We start from the raw sequence: 27117 nt of genomic DNA on the forward strand, positions 1-27117 counted from the left end.
TCACTTGTTTCTTTAGCAGTATTTTATATTTTAAAAATCAGTTACAGAAAATAAAAATACATATACTACCAAAGTCACTCTATCATAAATAAGACAATTATTCTATCAAATATATTCAACCTCAAAAATATTTCACTCATAACATTTAAAAGCTATGTATTCTTAGTTACAAAACCTTAGTTATCTTTCAGCAAATAATCAATTTCTTTTTTTAATTTTCTTACCTAAAATGCTTTTCATAATTCACTATATAAGAATTACTTTAAAGTTAAAATAGCACCTTCTTTTAAATAACCTGCACTATTTTATCAAAATATCATAACGGATGTACAGCTATCTGTATTTTTTTGTTGATGTTAGTAGACTAGATTAAAAGTAATTTTTTTCTGTAAAAAAATGTGTTTATTATATATTTTTTTAAAATTAATTTCCCATATAAGCTCAAACCTTGTGCTTGGGAATATGAAATAGAAATTATTTATTAAGGAAATTATAAAAGAGGGATTTATTAAAGAGATTATTTATTAAACAATCATTTTTAATGCATCACTTTTTAGATATACTGTTCCTTAAATCATAAATTATATCATTTATGAATTTTACTCAAAACCTTAAGCATATTGTCAAAATATCCTTGGATTCATAATATTTTGTGTAACCTAACTTAATAAATTCAAGATTTAGACAAAAGATTTGCAAAACGAGGACTTACATGAATCTGTGGGTTTAAGATTTTAATTGTCACCATATGCCAGAATATTCATCTACAAGTCAAAATGTTCAACTGATCACCTAATTAAAAATTGGAAATTAGTCCAGAGTAAAAATACCAAGTAGACGAATATTTAGAAATTACATTCAAGTAGTTTTCAAGTGACTGATCACTGCTTCGTTATAATAGACTTATTTAATTCTCTCAAAACCCACTTTAATCCAATACTTACCAGTTAAAGGGTTTTGAATAATTTTCAAAAATCACAACTCATAAATATTTAGCTGTGTATAAGTTTATGAAAATCATAACAATGACATATAATAAGCCAATCTGGACACTACTTATATTTTCAGAACTGCCACCATGATTCAGAGCACTCTCAATAATTACTTTATCAATGGATGTATATTTCAATCTATTGTAAATATTCTTAACATAATATAAAATGAAAAATCTTCTAACCTATGCAATTTTTTCGATTCTGAGAAGGTATGTATCCTGGATCACAAACACAGTAATAATTTCCATCAGTATTAACACAGTGTCCATTTTCACATGTATTAAGTGTCTCTTCACATTCATTTATGTCTCTGCATTCATTATTTTCAATATCACGGCGGTGGCCTGGTGAACATTGACATTCAAATGAACCAATTGTATTCGTACATTTCCCACCAAGGCACAATCCTGGTATAGCTTCACATTCATCAATATCTAAAAATAGAGTAATAATAAATATATTAAATATGGAAAGATAACAATCGCTACAAAAAAATACACAACTGTTATAACAAATGTACCTGTAATAAAATGTAGTCACACTCTAACTGATATTTATGTACTTCATGAAACTCTGCAGCTGCTCTAGAATTACAAATTTTAAGTAAATATACCATCCAAACAAATAATAACATTATTTACCTCCTGAATATTAAAATACAATTTACTTATAATTCAATTATAAAATTCATTTCACTTTTTTCCTGGGCGCACGACGAAGTGTTGTTATCAGCGCTCGAACACAATATTATTATCGTAAGTAATTAAAAATTAACTTCAAAATTAGACTGATGTAAAAGGCCCACTCTGTATGCTAAAAGAAAAATAAAATCACGATAAAAACAATATTTAAAATATTGGAATTTTTGCAGTTCTTCAACCAAAATTATGCTTTAATTAAAACCAATTATTTCTTCTTTCTTCTAACACGATTATTAAAGTATCTCATATTAATTACAATAAAAGAAATTTTAATTAACAGTTATTAGTACATTAATCTATTACTAATTTCAATGGAATGGCTATTCATTCACAGTATTTTAAGGCATAGTTTTTCTATAAAATACAACAAAAGAGTTTGTGGCATAGAAGAAACAGTAAAGATAACAAAAATGTTGGTGGTTGAACACCCTGAAAACTTAGCTAGTTAGACTTTACAGTTAGACAAATATATAACACAAAAAAAAGTTTTATTTCTGTTTTGATTTAGTATCTTTAAACTATTAAAGGAAAAAAGTATTTTCAGAAAGGAAAACAAAGATCTCTTGAAACATCTAATAACCTGGAAATGCAGCAGTTAATGACTATTAACACAACTTTAAATTGGAACCCTGTATATGTATACTGCTCCAATCTACAGCACACCTTACTCATTTTCACTAACTAATGACTGCCTTAGAAACATAAAGGATTGATGAAAAAAAAATCTCTTATTATCTAGTCAAATAATTTAATTAATCAGAAATGCAGTTAAAACAAAACAAAAATCACTTTAATCATAGTACAAATAAAATATTAATTAATTGTAGTTGATGAAATCCTCTTCATACTGTATGTATCAGTGACTCCCAATGCAGGGACTACTACCCTCTTGGGAAGACTGTTGGGACACTGAACATAAAGGAAGCAGTAAGAAGGCGGGGTAACTCCATTCGATGAAAACTAAGTACTAAGTATAAAATTCAGAATCTTTAACTAGAATCTCTTAAGTCACATCTTTATAATCACCCAGTATTCATTCTACAATCTAAGACTCTTACTTTGTGAGTTTACTATGATTAATTACTGTACTATTATTAGTACAGTATACACATTATTCAAATTGTTGCTATATCTACACCATATTTAAAATTTGATTAGTTATTTTTATCAACTGAAATCTTAGAATATAGGGGATAATCTTTTTCAACCATGGCAGAATCAAAGAAAAAATTTAGGCAGTATAATATCAAATATTTAAAGTATATCTTTATTCCCTTATCAATAAACAAACAACGATTTATTTGTCAAACATATAGTTTGTTCAACTGTCAAAAGGTACTGTCCAACAAACCTATGAAACCCTCAAGATTGGAAGAATACTAAGAAACTACATGATGATAAGAAAAAAAAATTTAGTTTCAAGCTCTTATAGTCCAATTCCTCAAATGATCAAAAATGTCTATTATGTATTCTTCGAAATCAAAAGAAGAACTCAATGCGTTAAAAGAGTATAATCAACGGGTATACATACTAACAGTCAGAAAAATCATATACTACTGGTGAAGAGTTAATCCTGCCAGCGATTGGTAAAGTTCTGCACAGTATGCTGTAACAGTCAGTAACTGACAACAAAAAATTCCTTTAAGCAATGAATAATGCAGTAATGATTAGATGAAATGACTACAGATGTAGAAAACATATTAGCAATTTTTTCTTTTATAACAACGTTTTCATTAATTAAAACTGGATGAACCAGCTTAACTAGGAAACGAAATCTCATGATTAACTTAAGTACAGTTTAAAAAAGAAAGAAAATTAATTAAAAAATAAGAATTATTATGAAGTTTTAAAAGAACACATGAACAAAGTGAACAATGCAAGAATGGTTCAACATTCAAGACAAAATTTATCAGAAACAGTAGCTTCAAATTCAAAATAACAACATAACGTAGAGTAGAACGCGATTGTTTGTTTCAGTTGAGTATAATTTATAGAAACATCAGAATAGCAAGAGAGTAGATTGGAACATGACCATTTGTATCACTCTAAGACTAGCAAAAAGATCAGAATAACTCAAAGATAGATTGGAGCGTATCATTTACATCATTTATAAATTAGACTGAATATTCTGTAAAATTCAATTCAGACAGAATGTCTAGAGAAGAATTTTTCAAGTAAGAAACAACCTCAGGTTGAGGTTATTTATATGTAACTTAAGTAATTTACCTAGCATAACACACCATTGACACCAAAAACTACTATGCAACTTTTCTGTTGACATGTAGCCAACTTGTATGCACATCATCAAGGAATCAAGCAAATCAACATAATAGCACATGAAGAAGTTAGCAAGCAAACACACACTGTTAGTTTTGTCTAACAACTAACTGGCCACTGACAAATACGAAGAGTTAAACAAAAGCATATAAAAAAGGGGCATAACTCATGAGCCCATTTTTGGCTGCCATCTCATTTTATTTTTAAAAATTCCATAATGCAAATTCACTGTCACGGGAATCAGTAATAACATACTAACTTATAAAAAGATATTATATAACTTTTAAAAAATCTTAAAATAAATATAAATTATAAATATTATAAAATTTAATTTAATATGAATAATAATTTTGAAAATGTATAATTATCAAATAAAATAAATGTACACATAATATCACGAAAGAGCTTAACATATCTAATGATAGTCGCAAATACCGCCTAATTAGATATAATAGTATCTATCTACAATAACACAAATAAAACAAGTGTGAATAAGTACATGATATTCCATTCTTGCAAGCAGTTTGCAACCAAACACAATGATTCAGCCATATATTGCAGATTGTAAAGTAGATTATACTATGAATTGTCCAGTTGTACAAATTTCCACTGTATGAAAGTTTTTGCAAGCAATTGTTGATAGAATAATTTAAACTGAAATAATATTATTTAAAAATTTCTAAATTTTAAAAAGTATTTCTGTAACAATCAACAACTTTGAACAAATAAAAAAATTATGTTATTAAAAATAAATAACTCCATTATTTATATAAAAAAAGCTAAAGAACATAAGACTACTCACCAACACACTGGCCACTATGTATATTTTTTAAGAATCCTTCATCACATGGCAATTGCGATGGACATTTTTCACAAGGATGTCCCCAAGCACGACCAACAGTTGCACAGCATAATTGTTTAGTACATACAACACCAGGCAACTGACCTTGACACATATCATTGACTATTCTTGTGAAACAGGGACCTGTTCGATAATCTAAAAAAAAAGAAAAAGTTATAAACTAGACAAATTATTTAATACTTTACAACTACATGAAAATACATTACTATAAAACCAAATCTACTCATCTCAAAATTCACCACCAACATATTGAATTTATTTATTTACTTCACTGCTACCGCATATAAGCACAGACGTGGCTATAATAAAAAAAATATACAATCAAATTTTACTAACAACTGATTGCTACAAAGAAATATTTTTAATAACACTAAGATGGTAGAAAATAAACAGAACATAACAAATTATTAAAACTGCTTATTAGCAAAAGGAATTATTATTATTGCTTAAAGAATTTTGAAAACAAAAATAAAAAAACTAGTATAATGAATAATTTTACATTAAAATGCAGTTAATATTAAATTCATAATAAATTAAATTAACATTAAATTCATATAAAAAGAACTATTTCTGTGCTGCACAGAAGCATTGCATAATACTGGATTATTTCCTACAGAAAAAGGTACACTGTTACTTAGGTACCTGTCCTAGTTTTTTGATTACTGTGATCTAAGACATGGTGTGAAATACAGGTAACATTATTCAGAATACATTTCTTACGGTAATAATAATAATCAACAGTCAACCCTATGATAAACAGAGAAAAGATATCACTTGAAAGGCTGTATATCATCTGATTTCAGAGATAGGCTTGGCATGATGTGCAACAATACATCACTCAGGAAGCCACTTCTACCTCAGTCTTCCTAATAAGACAGACTTTTTATTCCTGGAAGTGGTTGAGCCATGTTCAGGACTGACATGTGTCTTTTATCAGTTGTCTACAACTGTTTAATTATGGCTCCTAATAAATATTGTTACAACGAACATAAAAGTTCTTCAATTAAGTAGGACTGAAGGTCCTATTTAAGACTAGGACTGAAGGTCCTAGGTCAGAAATTTTCTGAAGGTTATACCAAAAAGGCAGGGATTATACAAAATTACAAGGAGTCTTATTATTAAATAAATCTATCAGTCTAAATTATCCAATAATAAAAAATATCCAAATCTGTACAGCATAATACAATTTTAAATAAAATCTCCAGGAAGAAATAATTGTACATGTAAGACATCATATTTAAATTTAGTTTAATAGCTTGATATACATTAAAGTAATTAAATTTTTATTTTTTTTTTAAATTAATTTTTACTAGCAGAAGCAGAAAATAGAATTTATATCAATTTCTCCTGCTCAGTATCATAATTGTTATTCAACATATAAAAATAAATTAAAAATTGTACTTATGTAAGTGATTGATAAAAATTCATGTTACAAAGAATGTACACTAAGTTAATTTGATGGATTAAGGTCAACAACCTTTCTTGATATCATATAACCTATCTGAAATAGGAATCATTAAAAATGTACCAAAACAAAAAGAACTAAAATCTACTAAAACCCTCTTATTTCATCATTTCTTATTATAATTTTTATATTTTACATTTGTGTGTGTACAAGAATGTATAAGCTGAAACAGAAAAATAAGAGCACTTTTTCTATATTTTTCTACTCTTATTTTTCATATGGTGAATAGAATGGAGGTGTCACTAGTACAACTGAATTTCACATGCATTTTAGTGAGGTTGGGATGCTGATATGCAGCTGTATATTAGTGGAGTTGAATCAGTTTTAGGAAAAACAATTCATGCCATGAATACTTGTTTCAATAATGTGAAATGTAGTATACTATAATATTACTATTGTTTTACAGAGACCTAAAATATGTCATTGTAGATGTATTTATCCAGGATATAACATCAGTAACAGTTTTATATTGATTTTTTTATAAGATCTGCCAGGAGCTTAAAATTGTACCATTATAGAGGGATTCATTGTTGCACGAGTATCATTGTAACAAGAATTCACTGAATAATGAAATCTATTTGAATTAATTTAAATCAAGAAACTTGCTTTCACATGCATTTTCATGCATGCACTCAAATGTGTTCAAACACAAGCATGCATACACTTACTACTAATTTTTGCACAGATTAAAAAGTGACTACCAGTCAAATATTTTCTACAAAAGATATTATTATTCACAAGGCAGAAAATTGTAATGTTTTAAGTATATGCACACTTCAGTGTTTCATAAACTTTATACAAATATATGAGTATTAGTTTACTTACTAGAGGCAACTGATCAACTGAAAAGTCCAATGTAGTTGCACAAAACGCTTTCATATCATGGCAATAAAGCTGTACTAATAAAGTGCCCATAAATTTGGCAGTGATACCTTAATCGCTACAACCAGTTAACATTTCCAATATAAAATTGCATTACAGCAGACTGAAAGAACAATTGCAGTTCAACAGCTCTTGTGTAGTCTCAGGCCCACCAATCCTGAGGTAATGTAAAATTGAATGCCGATGGCTTAAATATAGAGGCATTCAGATTTGTTTGGTAGTAACTGTATATTTGTTTCATATGAATCTGGATTCTCTTAAAAATAGAATCTCTTATAAATAGAAGCCTTCAGAGCAAAAGTGAGGTATTGCTTAGGAAAGCGTAAGCAAAAGAGACAGATCTTAATAAATTATTTAGATCAAGGTGGATTTAAGATTAGGATAACTGGTAAATACATGTTTGGAAAGTATTCTGATATGATTGTGAGATTTCGACTAAGAAAACTGAATAAAAAGAGGAAAAAAGCAATGAGTATGGAAAATTAAAAAATATCAAAGCAGGTAGGATAGAGCAAGAAACAAAGATATTTCGTTTAACAAAAAGAAGTTTTATTAACACAATCAAAAACCGGAAATGGAAATAATTTGGACATGTACTATAAAAGGAATTTAATATGAGATTTGTTAAAAAGGATTAACCTTCAATTGGTGAAGTGACGTCATTTTGACACTTCTTAATTTTTTATTACTTATTACATCATTTTAAAGTAAATTTTTAATTTTGGTTATTGTTAAGTGAATAAAGCTTTTTAAAACACCTTTAATACTTTTAATCACTTTTTAAAACAGTAAAACACTTTTATACAGTAATGACAAAAAAGAACTTGAGAGATTTCACTAAACCACAATGTTAGATTACAAAAAATCTTTGGAGTAACTTCACACGACTCACAGAAACTGGAATTCAATCAGTATATATAATGGTCGACAACAAAGGGTAGTGACTGAATGTTCACCATCAACAGAGATAAGCAATAACAGAGATTTTATGAATTTATATAAATGTACAATAACATGGAACCAAAGCCAAATTCCAACAAAGAAGTTATAAACAAGTTGAGTGGTTGGCTATAAACTAGTTCTGATTTACAGCCCTAAATAAACAAATTTACAATACAACTAAGTTAAAGCCTGGAATACAATTTATACAGGATTTATTAAAGTGTAATATAATTAATCTGAAAGAATACTTCATAGTTCAAAATAATTAACCCGATAGATGAGATAATACCTGAATAGGTTTCTATTCTAACGGTTAGTATTTGAAATCATACAGTTATATATTTTATTATTATTATAATAAAATACAGGTGAATATAACACAATAATAATAATAAATAAAATAAAATAATAACTGAAATAAAAAAAAGTTGTAATTTAGTCTTCATAGCAGTTCGTGCAAATCTTTTTCAGACAATCTAAACATGCAGGGTTTTTACATTCATAGCACAAATATGATGTCCATTTCTTCTGTTTTGCAGGGCAGATACTGCACGTCTTTCAGTCTTGCAGCCTTCCAGAAGTTGTTGGAAGTACCTTAGGTTCTTTTTGCAATTTTAAAATCCTTTTTAATGAAATTCATATATCTCAAGAGATTTTTTTATTTTAAAATCTTCGTGTTGCATGGTCGGAAACCAATTTGCTGCAACTTCAGATAATCAAAGCGTCTGTCATAATACTGTATGTCTTATGATTGGTAAGTGATATAGGAATTCACTGCATAAATATAAATTAATTTGTAGAACAAAATCATTGACCATCTTTCTGTATGTCAAATACAAGAGTAATTACTACACATCTTGTGTAAATCATCAACCCCATTTTTTGTGGCATTATAGTAGGATATAATCTCAGGCTTACTATTTTTAAGATCATCACCTTTATTATGATGCGTAGAACTAATAAGTGTTACTGCTCTGTTACGTTTTGGTGCATAAGAAATCCGGGTAATTTGTTTAATAAAGCCATATAAACTTTCCCCAATTTTTTTTGTTTTTTGTCAGGAAGAAATTCAGCAGAAATCTTTTCTAGTTTCTTTTATTTAGGGTGCTCACATAGGTTGGCCCTTTATCTTCCAGTTTTTCAACCAAGTCAACTGATGAAAACCAATTGTCTCCAGTTATGTTTCTCTTTGAGCCATAAAGGGGTTTACCAGTCGAATTGTGCACCGTGTTGGTTTAGAAAATTTGTTTTCTTCTTCTGACAATCCAATTCCATCAGAACCCTTACCACTGTAAAAATAAGCATATATAAATAACTAGTTTTCGAGTCTGTAATATACATCAATTTTACATCTTGCGCAGAACAGGACTAACATTTCAGCTATGCAAGCATTTGAACAGATGGAGTAAATGTGCTGACAGCAATAAAAACGTAAAATACTTCTGTAAACAAAGCGGCTTTGTCAGTGGTTTTCCTCTGAGGTCTTGTTTCAGAACTGTCAAATCTAAGAACAGTAAGTAACACTAATCACTATTAACAGTAAATATCACTTTTTGGACACTACCAATCGAAAGATTTCTCGGCCTGTTCCATCAGTAGAAAATACTGAGTCGATGCTTTCGCAGTTACATTTGAATATTGCTGTAAGAAGCATACCTATAAGAGCTTTCAATTCAACAATATCAACATCATTCAGTTCAATAATATTTGAATCTTTGTATTTTGTTCTCAAAGAAAGCAGTTTTTTGTTTGTCCATTCCAAAATAATAAGTAAAATATGGTCGAAAAATAGTTTATTCCATACTCCAATTTCATCTTCATTTTGAATATTACTCCTGTTACCAATTTATAATATATTATGTGTCGCAACTATGTATTTCTTGTCAGTTCTAGTTTAGACCATCTAAAATTGGATTTACTCAGATAAACATTTTCATCTACTTCTCTATCAATCCCTTCATTTTCACCACCTCCTGAAACTTTGACCTCAGAATCTGTATCATGTTCGCTGACAATACAGTCATTCTGATCAACAGCCTGCTCCTCATTTGCTAAGCAACCTCCTCTCGATCTATATCTGTGGCCCGTTCTTGATTACCATTTGCACCTTGTTCTCTATTTTGATCTGTAATTGGTTTATCAATATTCGAATCCTCACTTTCCCATCCACCCAGTTTACAAATAATTGCTTCTTCAAAATTCTGATCATTCATGTTCATTTTTACACTTAAGAAAATTAATATGATTTGCTAATAAAACTGAAACAACTGGATGCAAACAAATTTATATTTATGCAAAAATTTACATTATTTGATCATTTTACGAAAGTAAATTGTACTTGCATAAATGGTGAGCACACGTCAGTTTGATGTCGGACACTCAAATGAGAAAAAACAGACACAATAAAAACTCTCATTACATGACAATCTAAATATAACTAAAAAAGAACCAGCTACTGCAAAGCACATCTCATTATGTGGTCATGGGTAATCACATAGCAACCAGATGCGTGCCATCATTTTGATGTTACCTCACCACTTGAAGGATAATAAGGGAAGCATGAGAAGAGAAATAAGAAAATCTACGGGTTTTTTTTTATAATAATCAGCAACAGAAATGATTAAAAATGATAGATTCTTTAAACAACAAATTGAATTATATTTATCAAATATATGGTCTATTAAACTTACATCATAATGCTTTCAGACACTTTTAGGGACATCTTCAGTGATTTACTGAAGTTAGTTTGGTTTTGTTTGTTGTTTAAAACACTGGTAATTCTGAAAAAGGAAGACCCGGTTTGCAAATGGTTTGAAAAGAGAATATAGATTCATAAGTATGACTAGAAAAGTACAATATGGTAAATCAGAATAAGCAGAACAGAACACCAAAGAATAAATTAACCCATATAAAGACAAATATGACATTTTTTAAATTAGTTGTGGATAACTGTTAATCACTTACTTTATACTTATCAATTAAATGGGATTTCAAATTATGTATCTACTAACCTGCTTCACATCTTCGGCCAGTAAAGCCGTAGATGCATGCACATCTATCAGGTCCAATGCAACGACCAGCATTAAGACAAGGTTCCCGACAAACCGCTGAAACATTTAATGTTAACAATCAGAGAGTTCAATAACCTCCAAAAAATTATTTTTGTTAAAGCATGTTAATATTGATATAATTATAACGTTTTTTTAATTATTTATGAACAATAACACAATTTATTTTTACAACACAATTCAACAGAATGCACTTCATTTCAAACATAAGTTTTTGACAAAAGCCATAAATTAAACTTCCCCAATCAGTATGCAACTTCTCGACAACATATTAAATGAGTAAATACAACACAAATTAAATTTACTACTTAAGCAAACATTAGAGGGTTTCCAAACCAATCCAAGGTGGGCACCAGCCCAACATTATTGCAAAGCCTTACATAGTAGCTCTGAACAGCATTTCTGGAAGCACATGATTTTATGATTTAAAAAAGCCTTTTTTTTAATTTGCTTTAAAATAGTAAATAAATAAATACATTGACCTCTTTCAAGAAAATAATCTGAATACCCCTGTATTCCTAACAGATTATATTTGCTTAAAATTATTTAAACAAATTTTCACCTCATTACTTTTCATACATATAATAACAGAATTACTACAACCAGGTTCAATAATTAAATTTATAATAAAGTTTTAACATCACATGCAATCATTATAATTTCTTTTTATAGTAATACTAATTATAATTAGAGGATTTAGCAATTGACTAGTCCCAATCATAATTGGAGCACCAGATACAGCAATTCCATGAATAAATAATAGATTCTGACTTCTACCCCTTCTATTATTCTATTAATTTCAAGCTCAATGGCAGAATTAGGCTGAGGAACTGGATGTTTACTGTCACTCACTGTTTACCCATCACTCTTAGCACAAACTGCACATTCAGGCCCATCAACTGATTTAACAATTTTTTTACTACACATTCTAGGATCAGATCAATTATAGGTAACTTTATTTCAACCACAACCAAAAGGAATAGAAATAGATAAAATACCCCTATTTTACTAATTGGTATTTATTACTACAATTTTATTATTAGTATCATTAGCAGTGCTGACAGGAGATTTTACTACCCTATTAATAGACTAAATTTTGAATACCTCATTTTTTGATCCAACAGGAGGAGGTGCCCCATTTTATATAAACACTTATTCTGACACCCAGAAGCATATATTCTTATTTTACCAGAATTTGGTTTAATTTCATTACAAATGAAATTGGAAAAATTATAACATTTGGGCATCTTGGAATAATGTACGTAATAGTAGCAACTGGAATTTTAGGATTCATCATTTGAGCACACCACATTTTTACAGTAGTTATAAATATTGACACACAAACATACTTTACTTCAGCAACAATAATTATTGCAGTACCAATAGGAACTAAAATCTTTAGATGAAAAACTACCATACAAGGAACAAAAAAAGAAAAAAATCACATCAAATAATTTGATCAATAGGATTTGTATTCTTATTTACAATATGAGGTTTAATGACAATAATTCTAGCAAATTCATCAATCGACATAATTTTACATGACACATACTATGCCGTTACCATTTTCATTATGTACTACCAATAGGAGCAGTACTTGCAGTTACAAGAAGAATAACTCACAGATTCCCATTAATAACAGGAGCACCAATAAACAAAAAGTTAAAAACCTGAAATAAAATAAGAATTACATTAAAATCAAAAAAAGGTATTCAAAACTTTGAATATGCTCATTTGAAGTAGTGATCACCAAAAAGTACTCATGAGTTACGTATAAAAGAATTAAAAGTAAAAATAATTAATTTTTTTTTGTAGCATCAGTTACTTTAATAAAATTAAATTATATGACAAAATCTGACAGTTTAAAATACTTACGTTCACCACAAAATTCACCCTGATAACCAGGTCGACAAACACATCTTCCATTAACACAAGAGCCACTATTCAAACATGGTGCTCTACATGGTAAACCTGATGGAATACTGCCATCAATCCTTTTAACTTCCTCCATACTTACTGAGGCAGCAGGTGGTCTTCGTTCTCTATTTTCCCCTGTCCCACTACTGCCACCAATTCCTCCATTATGGATAATTGAAGGATCACCTGTGGAAGTCCCATTTCCTAAAACAGGAAAGAGGATGAAAAATATTTCCATCAACAAAACAATACAAGAATTAATTAAGCACCAACTATTTTATATAATCAGTTTATTAGAATGTATGAATTCACAATTTCCAGGCAAAAAACAAAGCCCCTTCATCAAAGCATGACAATTTAAATGCACAAAACCAATTATGAGATATAAACCAGTGTTACACTTATGGAAGTGTAATTATTATTATTATTATTATTATGCTTTTATGGCCAACATGGGACCACTTAAGTCAATTTTAGTTGGATCTTTTCTGAGAAAAGCGTGTTATTTTACTCTTTCGAGCTGCCCAGTATTTCTTCATCCGTTCAGATCTTGCTTTCTTTTCTTCATCCGTAAACACCCTCTTCGTTGTATTTTGTCGTTTGTCTGTCTTTTGTTTAAATCTAATGCTTTTATCTTTTAGCTTTGTAATTTTTCCAGTTTTATTCTGTAGGTCAGTCAGGGAAATTCCCAATTCTTTCATATCTTCTCTAATTTCTTTGATCCATTCTACTTCTAGCTTTTGGAACCAGAGCTTTTCAATGATATTTCTTGACAGTCTTGTTTCCGGTGTCCTTATGAGATGACCAAAGAAAGAGATTCTTTTTTTCCGCATAGTATCAGTAACAGGCTCTATTTCTCGATACACCACCTCATTTGGCACAATCCACCATTGGCCTTCTTTTTGGTGTTTTTTATTGATACACGTTCTGACAATTCTCCTCTCTATTTTCAGAATTTTTTCAATTCGGTTTTTCTGAGTGATTTTGAAAAGGGTCTCGCTTCCATAGGTAACTTCTGGCTGTACTACAGTTTTATAATGTTTAAGTTTTGTTTTAGCAGAAAGGCATTTTTTGTTATATGTTGACCAAGTTAATTTTTGGGATTTAATCATTTTATTTGTCCTGTTTTGCCATGTCACTTTTTCATTTAAATTATAAGTTATTATTTCCCCTAGATATTTAAATTGTTTTACTATTTTAATTTTCTGATTGTTTACCGTAATGTGCTCTATTACCAGAGGATCTATGGCCATTAGTTCAGTTTTTTCGAAAGAGATATGAAGCCCTATCTTTTGTGCTAGGTTTTGAAGGCTCATGATTTGTGTTTTGGCTTCTTGAATATTATTTGCTAAAAGAGCGAGGTCATCTGCAAATCCTAGGCAATTTAGTGTGATGGAGTTTTTCTTAGTACCCATTTTTATATTTTTGGGATTTATTTCATACCATTTTCTCATGACAAATTCAAGGGCGCAGTTAAAAAGGAGTGGTGAGAGGCCGTCTCCTTGCCTCAATCCAGTTTTTATGTAGAAGGGTTGAGAGAGTTCACCTCTGAATTTCACTCTGGACTGGGTATTGGTTAAAGTTAATTTTATCATGTTTACAAGTTTAGGGTGAAGGCCCAGGTTTCTCAGAATATTCAGCATGGATGGTCGGTGTATACAATCATAGGCCCTTTTAAAGTCGACGAAGGTGATTATTAGTTGTTTTTTCCGTCTTTTATATAAGTCCATCATAAGTTTTAGGGATATTATTTGCTCCGGGCATGGAAGTGTAATGTAATAATTGGTTTTGTGTATTTAAACTGTCATTGTCATGCACATTGGAAATTAACTTTGAATACCATCAACAAGTTGTAAATCAGAAATACATTCAACAGGTTGAATAGAGTGCTGACCAATCCTATAAATATATTTTGTATTAAGGGTTTTCCTATAGTACGTTACAAGCGCTGTTTTGTCAAAATTAAGCAGCATTCTATTGTCAACTGCCCATCTATGAATTATATCCATATGAGATTGGAAAACCTCATGATCAGAATAGCTTTTAACCATTGCCATGATTTTAAGGTTATCAGCAAATAATAATGTCTTAGAAAAAAATTTTTTTTTTTTTTTTGTCTTCAGTCATTTGACTGGTTTGATGCAGCTCTCCAAGATTCCCTATCTAGTGCTAGTCGTTTCATTTCAGTATACCCTCTACATCCTACATCCCCAACAATTTGTTTTACATACTCCAAACGTGGCCTGCCTACACAATTTTTCCTTTCTACCTGTCCTTCCAATATTAAAGCGACTATTCCAGGATGCCTTAGTATGTGGCCTATAAGTCTGTCTCTTCTTTTAACTATATTTTTCCAAATGCTTCTTTCTTCATCTATTTGCCGCAATACCTCTTCATTTGTCACTTTATCCACCCATCTGATTTTTAACATTCTCCTGTAGCACCACATTTCAAAAGCTTCTAATCTTTTCTTCTCAGATACTCCGATTGTCCAAGTTTCACTTCCATATAAAGCGACACTCCAAACATACACTTTCAAAAATCTTTTCCTGATGTTTAAATTAATTTTTGATGTAAGGAATTATATTTCTGACTGAGAGATCATTTCGCCTGTGCTATTCGGCATTTTATATCGCTCCTGCTTCGTCCATCTTTAGTAATTTTACTTCCCAAATAACAAAATTCTTCTACCTCCATAATCTTTTCTCCTCCTATTTTCACATTCAGTGGTCCATCTTTGTTATTTCTACTACATTTCATTACTTTTGTTTTGTTCTTGTTTATTTTCATGCGATAGTTCTTGCGTAGGACTTCATCTATGCCGTTCATTGTTTCTTCTAAATCCTTTTTACTCTCGGCTAGAATTACTATATCATCAGCAAATCGTAGCATCTTTATCTTTTCACCTTGTACTGTTACTCTGAATCTAAATTGTTCTTTAACATCATTAACTGCTAGTTCCATGTAAAGATTAAAAAGTAACGGAGATAGGGAACATCCTTGTCGGACTCCCTTTCTTATTAGGGCTTCTTTCTTATGTTCTTCAATTGTTATTGTTGCTGTTTGGTTCCTGTACATGTTAGCAATTGTTCTTCTATCTCTGTATTTGAACCCTAATTTTTTTAAAATGCTGAACATTTTATTCCAATCTACATTATCGAAAGCCTTTTCTAGGTCTATAAACGCCAAGTATGTTGGTTTGTTTTTCTTTAATCTTCCTTCTACTATTAATCTGAGGCCTAAAATTGCTTCCCTTGTCCCTATACTTTTCCTGAAACCAAATTGGTCTTCTCCTAACACTTCTTCCACTCTCCTCTCAATTCTTCTGTATAAAATTCTAGTTAAGATTTTTGATGCATGACTAGTTAAACTAATTGTTCTATATTCTTCACATTTATCTGCCCCTGCTTTCTTTGGTATCATAACTATAACACTTTTTTTGAAGTCTGACGGAAATTCCCCTTTTTCATAAATATTATACACCAGTTTGTATAATCTATCAATCGCTTCCTCACCTGCACTGCGCAGTAATTCTACAGGTATTCCGTCTATTCCAGGAGCCTTTCTGCCATTTAAATCTTTTAATGCTCTCTTAAATTCAGATCTCAGTATTGTTTCTCCCATGTCATCCTCCTTAACTTCCTCTTCTTCCTCTATAACACCATTTTCTAATTCATTTCCTCCTTATAACTCTTCAATATATTCCACCCATCTATCGACTTTACCTTTCGTATTATATATTGGTGTACCATCTTTGTTTAACACATTATTAGATTTTAATTTATGTACCCCAAAATTTTCCTTAACTTTCCTGTATGCTCCGTCTATTTTACCAATGTTCATTTCTCTTTCCACTTCTGAACACTTTTCTTTAATCCACTCTTCTTTCGCCAGTTTGCACTTCCTATTTATAGCATTTCTTAATTGCCGATAATTCCTTTTACTTTCTTCATCATTAGCATTCTTATATTTTCTACGTTCGTCCATCAGCTGCAATATATCGTCTGAAACCCAAGGTTTTCTACCAGTTCTCTTTATTCCGCCTAAGTTTGCTTCTGCTGATTTAAGAATTTCCTTTTTAACATTCTCCCATTCTTCTTCTACATTTTCTACCTTATCTTTTTTACTCAGACCTCTTGCTATGTCCTCCTCAAAAATCTTCTTTACCTCCTCTTCCTCAAGGTTCTCTAAATTCCACCGATTCATCTGACAACTTTTCTTCAGGTTTTTAAACCCCAATCTACATTTCATTATCACCAAATTATGGTCGCTATCAATGTCTGCTCCAGGGTAAGTTTTGCAGTCAACGAGTTGATTTCTAAATCTTTGCTTAACCATGATATAATCTATCTGATACCTTGCAGTATCGCCTGGCTTTTTCCAAGTGTATATCCTTCTATTATGATTTTTAAATTGGGTGTTGGCAATTACTAAATTATTCTTCGTGCAAAACTCTATAAGTAGGTCCCCTCTTTCATTCCTTTTGCCTAGCCCGTATTCACCCACTATATTTCCTTCCTTGCCTTTTCCAATGCTTGCATTCCAATCTCCAACTATTATTAAATTTTCATCTCCTTTTACGTGTTTAATTGCTTCATCAATCTCTTCGTATACACACTCTAACTCATCATCATCATGGGCGCTTGTAGGCATATAGACGTTAACAATCGTTGTCGGTTTAGGTTTTGATTTTATCCTTATTACAATGATTCTATCGCTATGCGTTTTGAAATACTCCACTCTCCTCCCTATCTTCTTGTTCATCACGAAACCTACTCCTGCCTGCCCATTATTTGACGCTGAGTTAATTACTCTAAAATCACCTGACCAAAAGTCGCCTTCCTCTTCCCACCGAACCTCACTAATTCCTACTATATCCACATTTGTCCTACCCATTTCCCTTTTTAAATTTTCTAGCCTACCAACCTTTTTCAAGCTTCTAACATTCCAGGCTCCGACTCGTAGAATGTTATTTTTTAATTTTCTGGTGACCCCTTCCTTAGTAGTCCCCACCCAGAGATCCGAACGGGGGACTATTTTACCTCCGGAATATTTTACCAAGGAAGGCGCCTCCATTATTGCTATGTGAAAATGCAGAGAGCCACATTTTCTTGGAAAAAAAGCAGCTGTAGTTTTCCATTGCTTTCAGCTGCGCAGTACTCAGAGGACTGAGTGATGTTGATACGGCCGTTTAAGTCATCCTGACTTACGCCCCTAACAACTACTGAAAGAGCTGCTGCCCTCTTTCAGGAATCATTCCTTAGTCTGGCTCTCAACAGATACCTCTCCGATATGGTTGCACCTTCGGTCCAGCTACTCTGTATCCCTGAGCACTCAAGCCCCTCACCAACGGCAAGGTCTCATGATTCATAGAGGAGGTTAGAAAAAATATCCAGTCGAATACCATCAATAACAAACAAATATGGAATTTGCCTTGTTGTAAACAAAACATACTTGTAGAGTTGTCGATATGTATTTCATCAGTTGCAGAACTCAAAGCGAAGCACACCATCTCCTGAGAGTAGATGTTAAACTGGCTGTTTATGATAAGGATAAAATTAGTTTTACATGTCCTCCAAACTATCAAATGCGAAGCTCCGATCCACTTACAAAGACGTCGTGTACTGACACCAGAGCCGCGTTGAACTATACATCGATAATAACTTCATCAATAACAGTGTCGTGTTGGCCAGATTGTTCGTAGCAGGTACAAATACTAGGTAATGCACCTGTTTCCCAACGATTGTGAAAAGTTGTGCTAATTGTTTTGGGATCTGGAATCCTACAATTCAGAAAAGGTATTTCATATTCTACTGCAGCAGCTGTTACATTACCATTACGCACATCCAAAATGAATACCATATCAGCATATTCCTCTGTTGTAAATAAGCACGGCATTATTTCGATGGAAAACCGATCACATTCAAAACAAAATTAACAGAATGATTTCAACACTAATATAGTATTGCGCATTGTTGATCAGCTGTTGTTATTTTATTGCCAACGTTGAAATAGTATTTTATTGCATTTCGGTCATTAAAAAAAATAATTAAGTAATTTTTATTTTACAATTTTTGTGTAATTTCCATTTTTTTAAATTTTATGTGTTTATTACCCATTTAACAAAGTTATTGAACGTCAAACATAAAAACGAGTTTTTTACCACAATTTATTGGTTTTCACCCCAGATTTCTCCAAAACTACTGCAGATTTGGTTCTGAGATCAATTTTATTTTATTTTTCTGATCAAAAACCTTAAGAAATCACTATTTCTGCCCCTTAATTAACGTCCTAAAAATTTCATTTTTAACGTCCTTTCATTTCACCAGGTTAGCCGAAATCCGAGCAAAATCTTTCACTAGCCGTAAATCGCAAACAAAGCATTTTAGGACATATGTTTATATGAACTTTTTCCATTATTTAACCAGTAGAATAGGTCATGAAATTACGGGGAAACTTCATGGTACATTCTGTATGTGTATATAGAAAGAGAAGAGAGAGGGAGTTGTGCGTGTTTTTTTTTTCAGGACATTACAAGTAAGGTTCAAATCCTTGTAAAGACAGTTGTGTTTAAATGGATTTGAATACTAGATTGTGGATACCGGTGTTCTTTGCTGGTTGGGTTTCAATTAACCACACATCTGAGGAATTATCGACCTGAGACTGTACAGGACTACTCTTCATTTACATTCATACATATCATCCTCTGAACTAATACCTTACAGTAGTTCTGGAGTCTAAACAGAAAAAGAGAAAGGAGAGGACATTACAAGTAGGAATGGAGAAAATAAAATAAGATGTCTGTAATATATTGTCCAACCCAGGATACTGCATAGGTCTAAGAAGAAATGCGTATACAGTATTATATTATTGGATTTATTGTTCCAATCTGATATCTTACAAATACAGGTAACAAACAGTCTGCCCTTATTATTATAATTCCGTTTTTACAAATTTGAAGAACAAACACATGGTTGATTTTTTAATAAACTAAACAACTTTTTTATACTGCATGCAGACCCAACCTCATAACAACTGCTGATGTAAAAATTAACATTCTAGTAAACCTAATTTAGATAATATGTAATGATAAATATTCATGAGCATGCTTCAGTAGTCCAAGAGCCTACTAGATTGATAGCTCATTCAAATACACAAATTGAACACATATAAGTACAAAAAATTGTAATTACTGAAGCGGATGAGGAAGAAACATCCCAACAGCTGACAGAGTGGAAGAACCTTGGGAAGTAAATCCTGAATGTAAATACTATAGATTTGAAGGCAGCCCCACCACCAATCTAATTTTGTACAGTACTAATATAGCGACCAGAGGACAATTTAACCACTGGCACACACACATAAGCCTCAGATTTGACTTAAAATGTTGGTAAATAACTGGAAACATCATAAATTTAAATGATCTGGAATTCTAGATATATTGCACTAGGGTACATGGAACATCACAGGAGGTGCTGCCTAAGAATCACGGCAGCATACAGGACCGTCGAAGGATGCGATAGAAGTACTTGTGGGAAACCTTCTGATAGATCTGGTAATCGAAATACAGATAAGATTACATGAGCTTGGGGCCCTCTCTCCTGCAGACAGAAGAAGATGGACATGCACACTGATGGAGGAGATGGAGAACAAGTGACAAGAATGGTGGGATGGCAGCACGAAAGGCAGATGGACACACCGCCTGGTGAGAGATGTAAGGCGCTGGCAAGGGAGAGCTCATGGCTTGCTGGATTACTGCCTTACCAGTTTATGGTGAGTCATGGAGGATACAGAACATACTTTCATAAGTACGGCCTCAACGATGAACAGAACTGCCTAGTATGCGAGGAGGAGGAAACGCCATACCATGTGCTCATCCTCTGTCCAAGATACAAAGGACCTAGGACAGAGCTACTTGACATACTAGGCAGGGAAGTGATGTTCCAGACTGAGGAGCTGATGGACATAATGATAGAAAAGAAAGAAAACTGGAAGGCGATCACTATGTATGTGAAAATCATGATGAGAGACCTCCAACAAGCATGGGAGGAGTCACGAAACAATAGGCAGCATCGGAGAGTGCGGGAGCGGACAGGTTTGCGAGTGAGTGACTAGGGGGTCCCCCGTACATGTGGGGGTCGCCTTGACATGAAGAGGCCGCGGACACTCCGCTCCCATATCTGATGGCGTCCGCAGGTAGTAAGTATAAGGGGTATGTATATGTCCCTGGTTAGTTAATGATGTAAGTTTGCTGTACTGATATTCTGGGAGGTTTTGCTATTTGGCTGCAGATTTTTTTTTTTCTGCTGTCCGATGTATGCATTGTTGATGATGTATGTAGTGTTGAGTTGTTGCACTGATCATGTAATATTAACGAATGTCTCTTTGAGGCGTATTTTTTGTTCTTGCTGTTTTTTTTTTTTTGATGATTTTTCTGTTTATATTGTTGTGAGACTTGTTTTGTTGAGTTTTTCTTCTCTTGTATTTGTATAAATTGTGTGACTTTTTTCTTTGTATATAGTTTGTAGTATGTAGTTTCATAATCTGTTTACTGTATCTTGATGAATGGTGATGTACCTTGTTTGCTGTTGTTTTGCTGTAACTGATGTGTTTTTGTTGACATTCCTATTATGATGCAATTGCACTATGACCTGTGAGTGGGCATGTAACCCCCCTTCCAGAAGGAATGCTTTGTTAGTGGTTCCAGGAAGGGTGGTAGCCAGGGGTGGCAGTTTAGTCGGTAGTGCGCAGGTTTACATATGCATATTAATAACATCTTGCGGCACCTGTTAAAGGTGTCCATAAATGGACGCCTAACAGATAAAAGGATTTTATTGGAAATGACCTTACTAGAAAATGAAATTTATATTGCTTTATTAATGGAAACTAAAAAGAAGCTGGTAGGAAGTTACAGCTGTACTAATTAAATAATTACATGCTTATATATAGTGGAATTTCACAGAATGAAAGAGCTAAACCAAATGTGGTGATAATGGTAAATAATAAATGGAAACACCAAATAAGCACATATAAATGGATTAACAAAAAATTTGGTTTTGAGATGCAAGATAAAGAGAGGATATTCACGGTTCATATGTGCAGCACACACATAAGAAAAGGGCAATACTGAATAGACAGGAGAGTTTTATAATTAGCTGCAACAAACATTAAATGAATGTAATATGAATGATTATATCACAATTGATGGAGATTTGAATGCACATGTCGACAGAATGCCTTTAGAAAGAATTGCTGGTATTAACAAAGAAGATAATATGAATCTCAATGGCAAATAATTTAAAGACCCAATGAAAAAAAAAAAATACAGTTGAATAAGTTCGTTGGTAATGGGGAATAAAGTGGTTTTTTAATATGCTTTTGCACATTTTAATAATTTACCAATAATGAATTCATATTTTAAGCATAACAGAATTCTTATAATTACTTGATCAACTGGGGATAAAAAACTATTGTAGAATATTTTCTTGCGAATCAGAGGTCAGCAAAGTTGTTTAGAAATACTAGAGTCTTCAGAGGTGCTGAGTTGGTTCAGACCATTTCCAGTTGGAGGCTAAAATGAATGTCCAAGCACGATGGGATAAAAGTTGACAGAAGGTTAATGAAGATACGAAGTATAAGATTCAGCTCTTAAATGATCAATCAATACGACCTCTACATGGAGAAGATTGTATTTGATTAAACAACAATGAACTCTCAAATTACATAAATGAAGAATGGAGTAGAATAAAATTAGTTTTATAGAAGGCGGCTTATGAAGCCCTTGGATTTCAAAAAAGGTCTCAAAGAGGAAATTATACTGGACTAAAGAAATGAAAAATGATATACAACGAAAACAACCATACAGAAAATGGCTCATAACAAAAAGTGATGAGAATAGAAGGAAGTACAATAGACAAAGAAATATGTGAGATCATCAAAATAATCAATGGGATTCCTTCATTACAAGGATGAAAATGACATCCACAGATAGTAAAATATTGCTTATAAAGTAATGAATGGCATCTTTGATACAGTACAAAATTCCATTTTCATATTCCACTCACAAGCTTCAAGTTATGTGGTGATATTAAGAGAGAAAAAAAAGGAACCTGAATAGTGAGGAGAGAGATCTAGCACAAGTATCAGCTGTAGAACCTAGTGATTTTCTGGCATATTCTGTAAAGCTATGGACTACAGACTTTGAGAATGAAGAGTTAGAATGACCATGGGAAAGTAAATCAGCTTGAAATGTCATAATTAAGGCAAGCATTAAATGATAGCAAGACTGGAATGGCTGCTGAATGTGACAGAATTGTAGTTGAATTACTAAAATATGCTGATATTGGTAAGAAGAGTTTTGTGTTTTTTTAATATTTGCTGGGAACAAAGACTGATTCCAGAGGAATGGAGAATAGTCGTCATTGTGGCTTTTTTTAAAAAGGACAGAAGTAGGTGAGAATTACAGAGGAATAAGTTTGTTGGTAATGGTGTATAAAGTGTTCTCACGGATTATAAAACAAAGGTTAATGAATATATTAGAGCTATTATTAAGGGAAGAACAGGCAAGTTCAGGAGGGAAAGAAATTGTACCGATAATATATCTGCTTTAAAACAGTTAATTGGAAAACATCAGGAGTTTGGTTGGGAGACATATATTGTTTGTGGACTTAGTAAAAGCTTTTGATAAGGTGCTTAGAGTGAAGATATGGCAAATATTGAATGCAAGAGGAGTACCTACATCACTAATTAGAATGATTCAAGAAATGTATAGGGACACAGAGATAGCCACTTCTGGAAAAGAGAATGGTAGAATTAAGGTTAATTTGGGAGTCAGACAAGGTTGCAGTATGTTATCGATTTTATTTAATGTATATATTGATGATTTTTTAAGGAAATGGATTAGTAAAGTACCAAACTTATTATTAAACTCTAAAGAATTTGCTTTTTCCATATTGTTTCCTGATGATTTAGTAATTGTCACCAATTTGGAAGACAATTTACAGTGAGCTCTATTTGAATTTACTCTTTTGGAATATAATATGAAAATGTCACCTGCTGAGACAAATGGCTTTCTTTGGTAAGGAATAAGTCACATCAAAAATAATAATCAATAATCCAATAATTGATCAAGTAACATACATTCAATATTTAGAGTCTAAATGGGGTGAATCAGGTATCTGTACTAAAGTTGAGTAGTTTAATTATTTTAATGGAATCATTATACAAACCCTAAAAAATACAGTGTATAAAAGAGCTTTATTAAAATTTTATAGGATCGTTTCGGTTCCTACTTTTGTGCATGGAGCAGAGACTTGGTGCTTAACAAATTACAATGAGAAGAGAATTCAGGCATCGGAAATGTGTTTTTTGAGGAATGCTGCAGTATACTGCTTATTGGAATATAAACAAAAGTTGGAAACTTGCACAGAATTTGAATTTCTCTTTTCCTGTTTAGCCTCTGGAACCATCATAAGGTATTACTTCAAAGAATGAATGATATTAAAGAATATAGGGAAAGTTGGGTGAAATGTATGGAGAGAATGAATGACGTTAGAATCCTAAGCATTTATATGATTATAAAGCAACTGGGCGAAGAAGTTTGGGTCGCCCCAGGAAACAATGAAAGGATCTGCTTATTTTGTCGTAATGGGCCACAGCTTAAGACTTGAGAAAGTAGAAGAAATGGAATTAAAATTTCAAAAATTTAAGATATTGATGTAACTGATCCATAATTGAAATGCAACTATCCAAAATAACTTCATTAAGTATGTAGATTGATCCAAAGATTACTATGTAAAATCTTTTACTAAAGCTTAATAATTTTATTTGTCTGGCATTGTATACATAATAAAGTTAAGAAGTTACAACTTGTTTTTATAGCTTTCTAGAAATGAATGTATAATAACTAACCATAAACCTTATTAGTTTAGTTAATTACAATTTATACTTTTTTATTTTCATTTACCTTAATTATTATAAATACATAACTACACTTTCCCATTTTTTATTTTATTATATTCACAATCTGAAAATTTATAGCTTTTTCTCTAAAAATTTCATTACATTACACTATACCCATTACAAGAAATCATAATTTAAGTTTAAATGCTATTAGTCTTCATTAAAAAAAAAAAACACTTATTGAAAATTGTACTCATTTGATTTTCATGAGAAAATAAAACAATGCCTAGTAAAAGCTTACATCTCTGCTGTTATCACTGAAAAATAAAAGCAAGTTAAATAAATGGATGAACAAAAATTTATTAAAATTAATCAGTCAGAAACAAAATGTTTAAAAATTATTCCAAATTTCTTAACAAACAATAACTTAAAAATATCTTACAGTACAATAAAAGTGATATAGTAAATTATAGTGCACAAATTGAAAGATGAAGCCTGTCTTTGAAGCAACATATCTTATCAGTGAAAAGCCAGAAAAATTAGATTCATATTTAATTTTAAAGCTTGTACTTTTCTTAATTAATCAATTAGTGTATAGTTACCAATAAAAATGATCAGACCACCTAGCAATTATTAAGAAGAGAAATCTATCTGATTTTTACTACATTTTTTCATGTAAGTCAGCTTGAGATTAGTTCTGAAAAGAAATAATTTTCTTTGATGCAAAAATGAGGAGAATTAGGCTAACAAAATTTCAAAAATAAAGATTATTTAGTGATCTGTATCAGATTTGCAGCATAGGCAAAGGTTTGATGGATCAGGAACTCTATTCTCCATCACTGTTTATAGGTTAATGCATCTTTAACATTGAAAATCCACTGATATGGAAACAAAAAAATATATTCAGTTTATATATATATATATATATATATATATATATATATATATATGTGTGTGTGTGTGTGTGTGTGAGTGCATGTGCGTTTGTGTGTTGTATTGAAATACCATCATTGTAAATTTCATGTAAGTGTAATTTTATATGCATGCCTTCTCACTAAAGAAAAAGGTCCATCACCAATGAAGCTTAAATCTTTATTCAGTAAGTACTAACTATCAAGAAGTTCTCACCATGTTTTAAACCATCAATACAAGAAGGAGAAAGTTTTCCATCTTCACAAAGACAAATGTTTGGTTTTATACATCGACCTTTGCCACATTTTCTTATGCAAACAGCTGAAAAAAAGTATAAATATTATGTTAAACATATTCAAACTGTTTTAATAAAATACAAATACTTTTAAAAATGAAAACAACCTTATAGACAAATTCTGATGACATTATTTTTTTAAATGTATCCAGAATTGGCCTAAATAGTTTTCCACATATGTAGCACAATTCACAGGTTTCATACATTCATCTCTTTTACCAGATTTTATAAATTCTATTACAAATTATTTTTCTATTGTAATTATACATGTATATCATTACCAGCAAACTGAATGTGGTGTGAAAAGAAGAGTAATTTGATGGTCATTGTTCCTAGGCTGTAGGTGGCTTAGTCAGAACAGTGTCATACTTGTAACTGCTTCCATCTACTATATGTAAGTTTGTGCTGTAGTACAAAGCCAATTATAAGCATTAATTACACAGCCATATTATAAGTATTAATGCAGAAGTCAAAACCCACTCCTTTCTGGACAGAAAGTTGACTGCTAGAGGCCAGAAAAAGTTTTAGTACGCTTGTTTCTTCAATTCTGTTTTTCTGGCTAACCTTCTGTTCTTGGATTTTAATGAAATATACTTTTTTTATTTAGCAATCCAAGTTTAGAACAAGCTACTAGTACACCCATTTCACCAATAAGGTGTTTTATACAAACCCAACTAAGTTGCAAAAAGAGGTTTATCGAAGATGTAAAAACATTTTGGAGAGTTCTGAAGCATCATATGAATCTGAAACATTACATAACCAGCTAATATATGGAGTTTCACTTTGGGTTTTACCTGTCAGTATGAACTTGCATTAAGATTCATTCATTTCATATAATATTAATAATAAGTGCAACAGTTATATCTAAACTTCAACTCTGGTTCCTCAAATAATCCTCCC

At 31.5% G+C, this 27117-nt stretch overlaps 1 protein-coding gene across 1 annotated transcript in view; it reads right to left on the reverse strand.

Moving 5' to 3' along the window:
- Positions 1–27117, reverse strand: part of LOC142327385 (fibrillin-1-like) — a 339860-nt gene that overhangs the window by 248787 nt on the left and 63956 nt on the right. The window contains exons 4-8 of the mRNA XM_075370397.1: positions 26139–26243; positions 13068–13313; positions 11136–11231; positions 4776–4970; positions 1178–1429 (exon numbers count right to left, since the gene is read on the reverse strand). Of these exons, the coding sequence (XP_075226512.1) occupies positions 1178–1429; positions 4776–4970; positions 11136–11231; positions 13068–13313; positions 26139–26243 (894 nt within the window). The remainder of the gene's footprint in view (positions 1–1177; positions 1430–4775; positions 4971–11135; positions 11232–13067; positions 13314–26138; positions 26244–27117) is intronic.

Source organism: Lycorma delicatula, chromosome 1 (genome assembly GCF_047948215.1).
Source record: "Lycorma delicatula isolate Av1 chromosome 1, ASM4794821v1, whole genome shotgun sequence".
Classification (NCBI taxonomy): domain Eukaryota; kingdom Metazoa; phylum Arthropoda; class Insecta; order Hemiptera; family Fulgoridae; genus Lycorma; species Lycorma delicatula.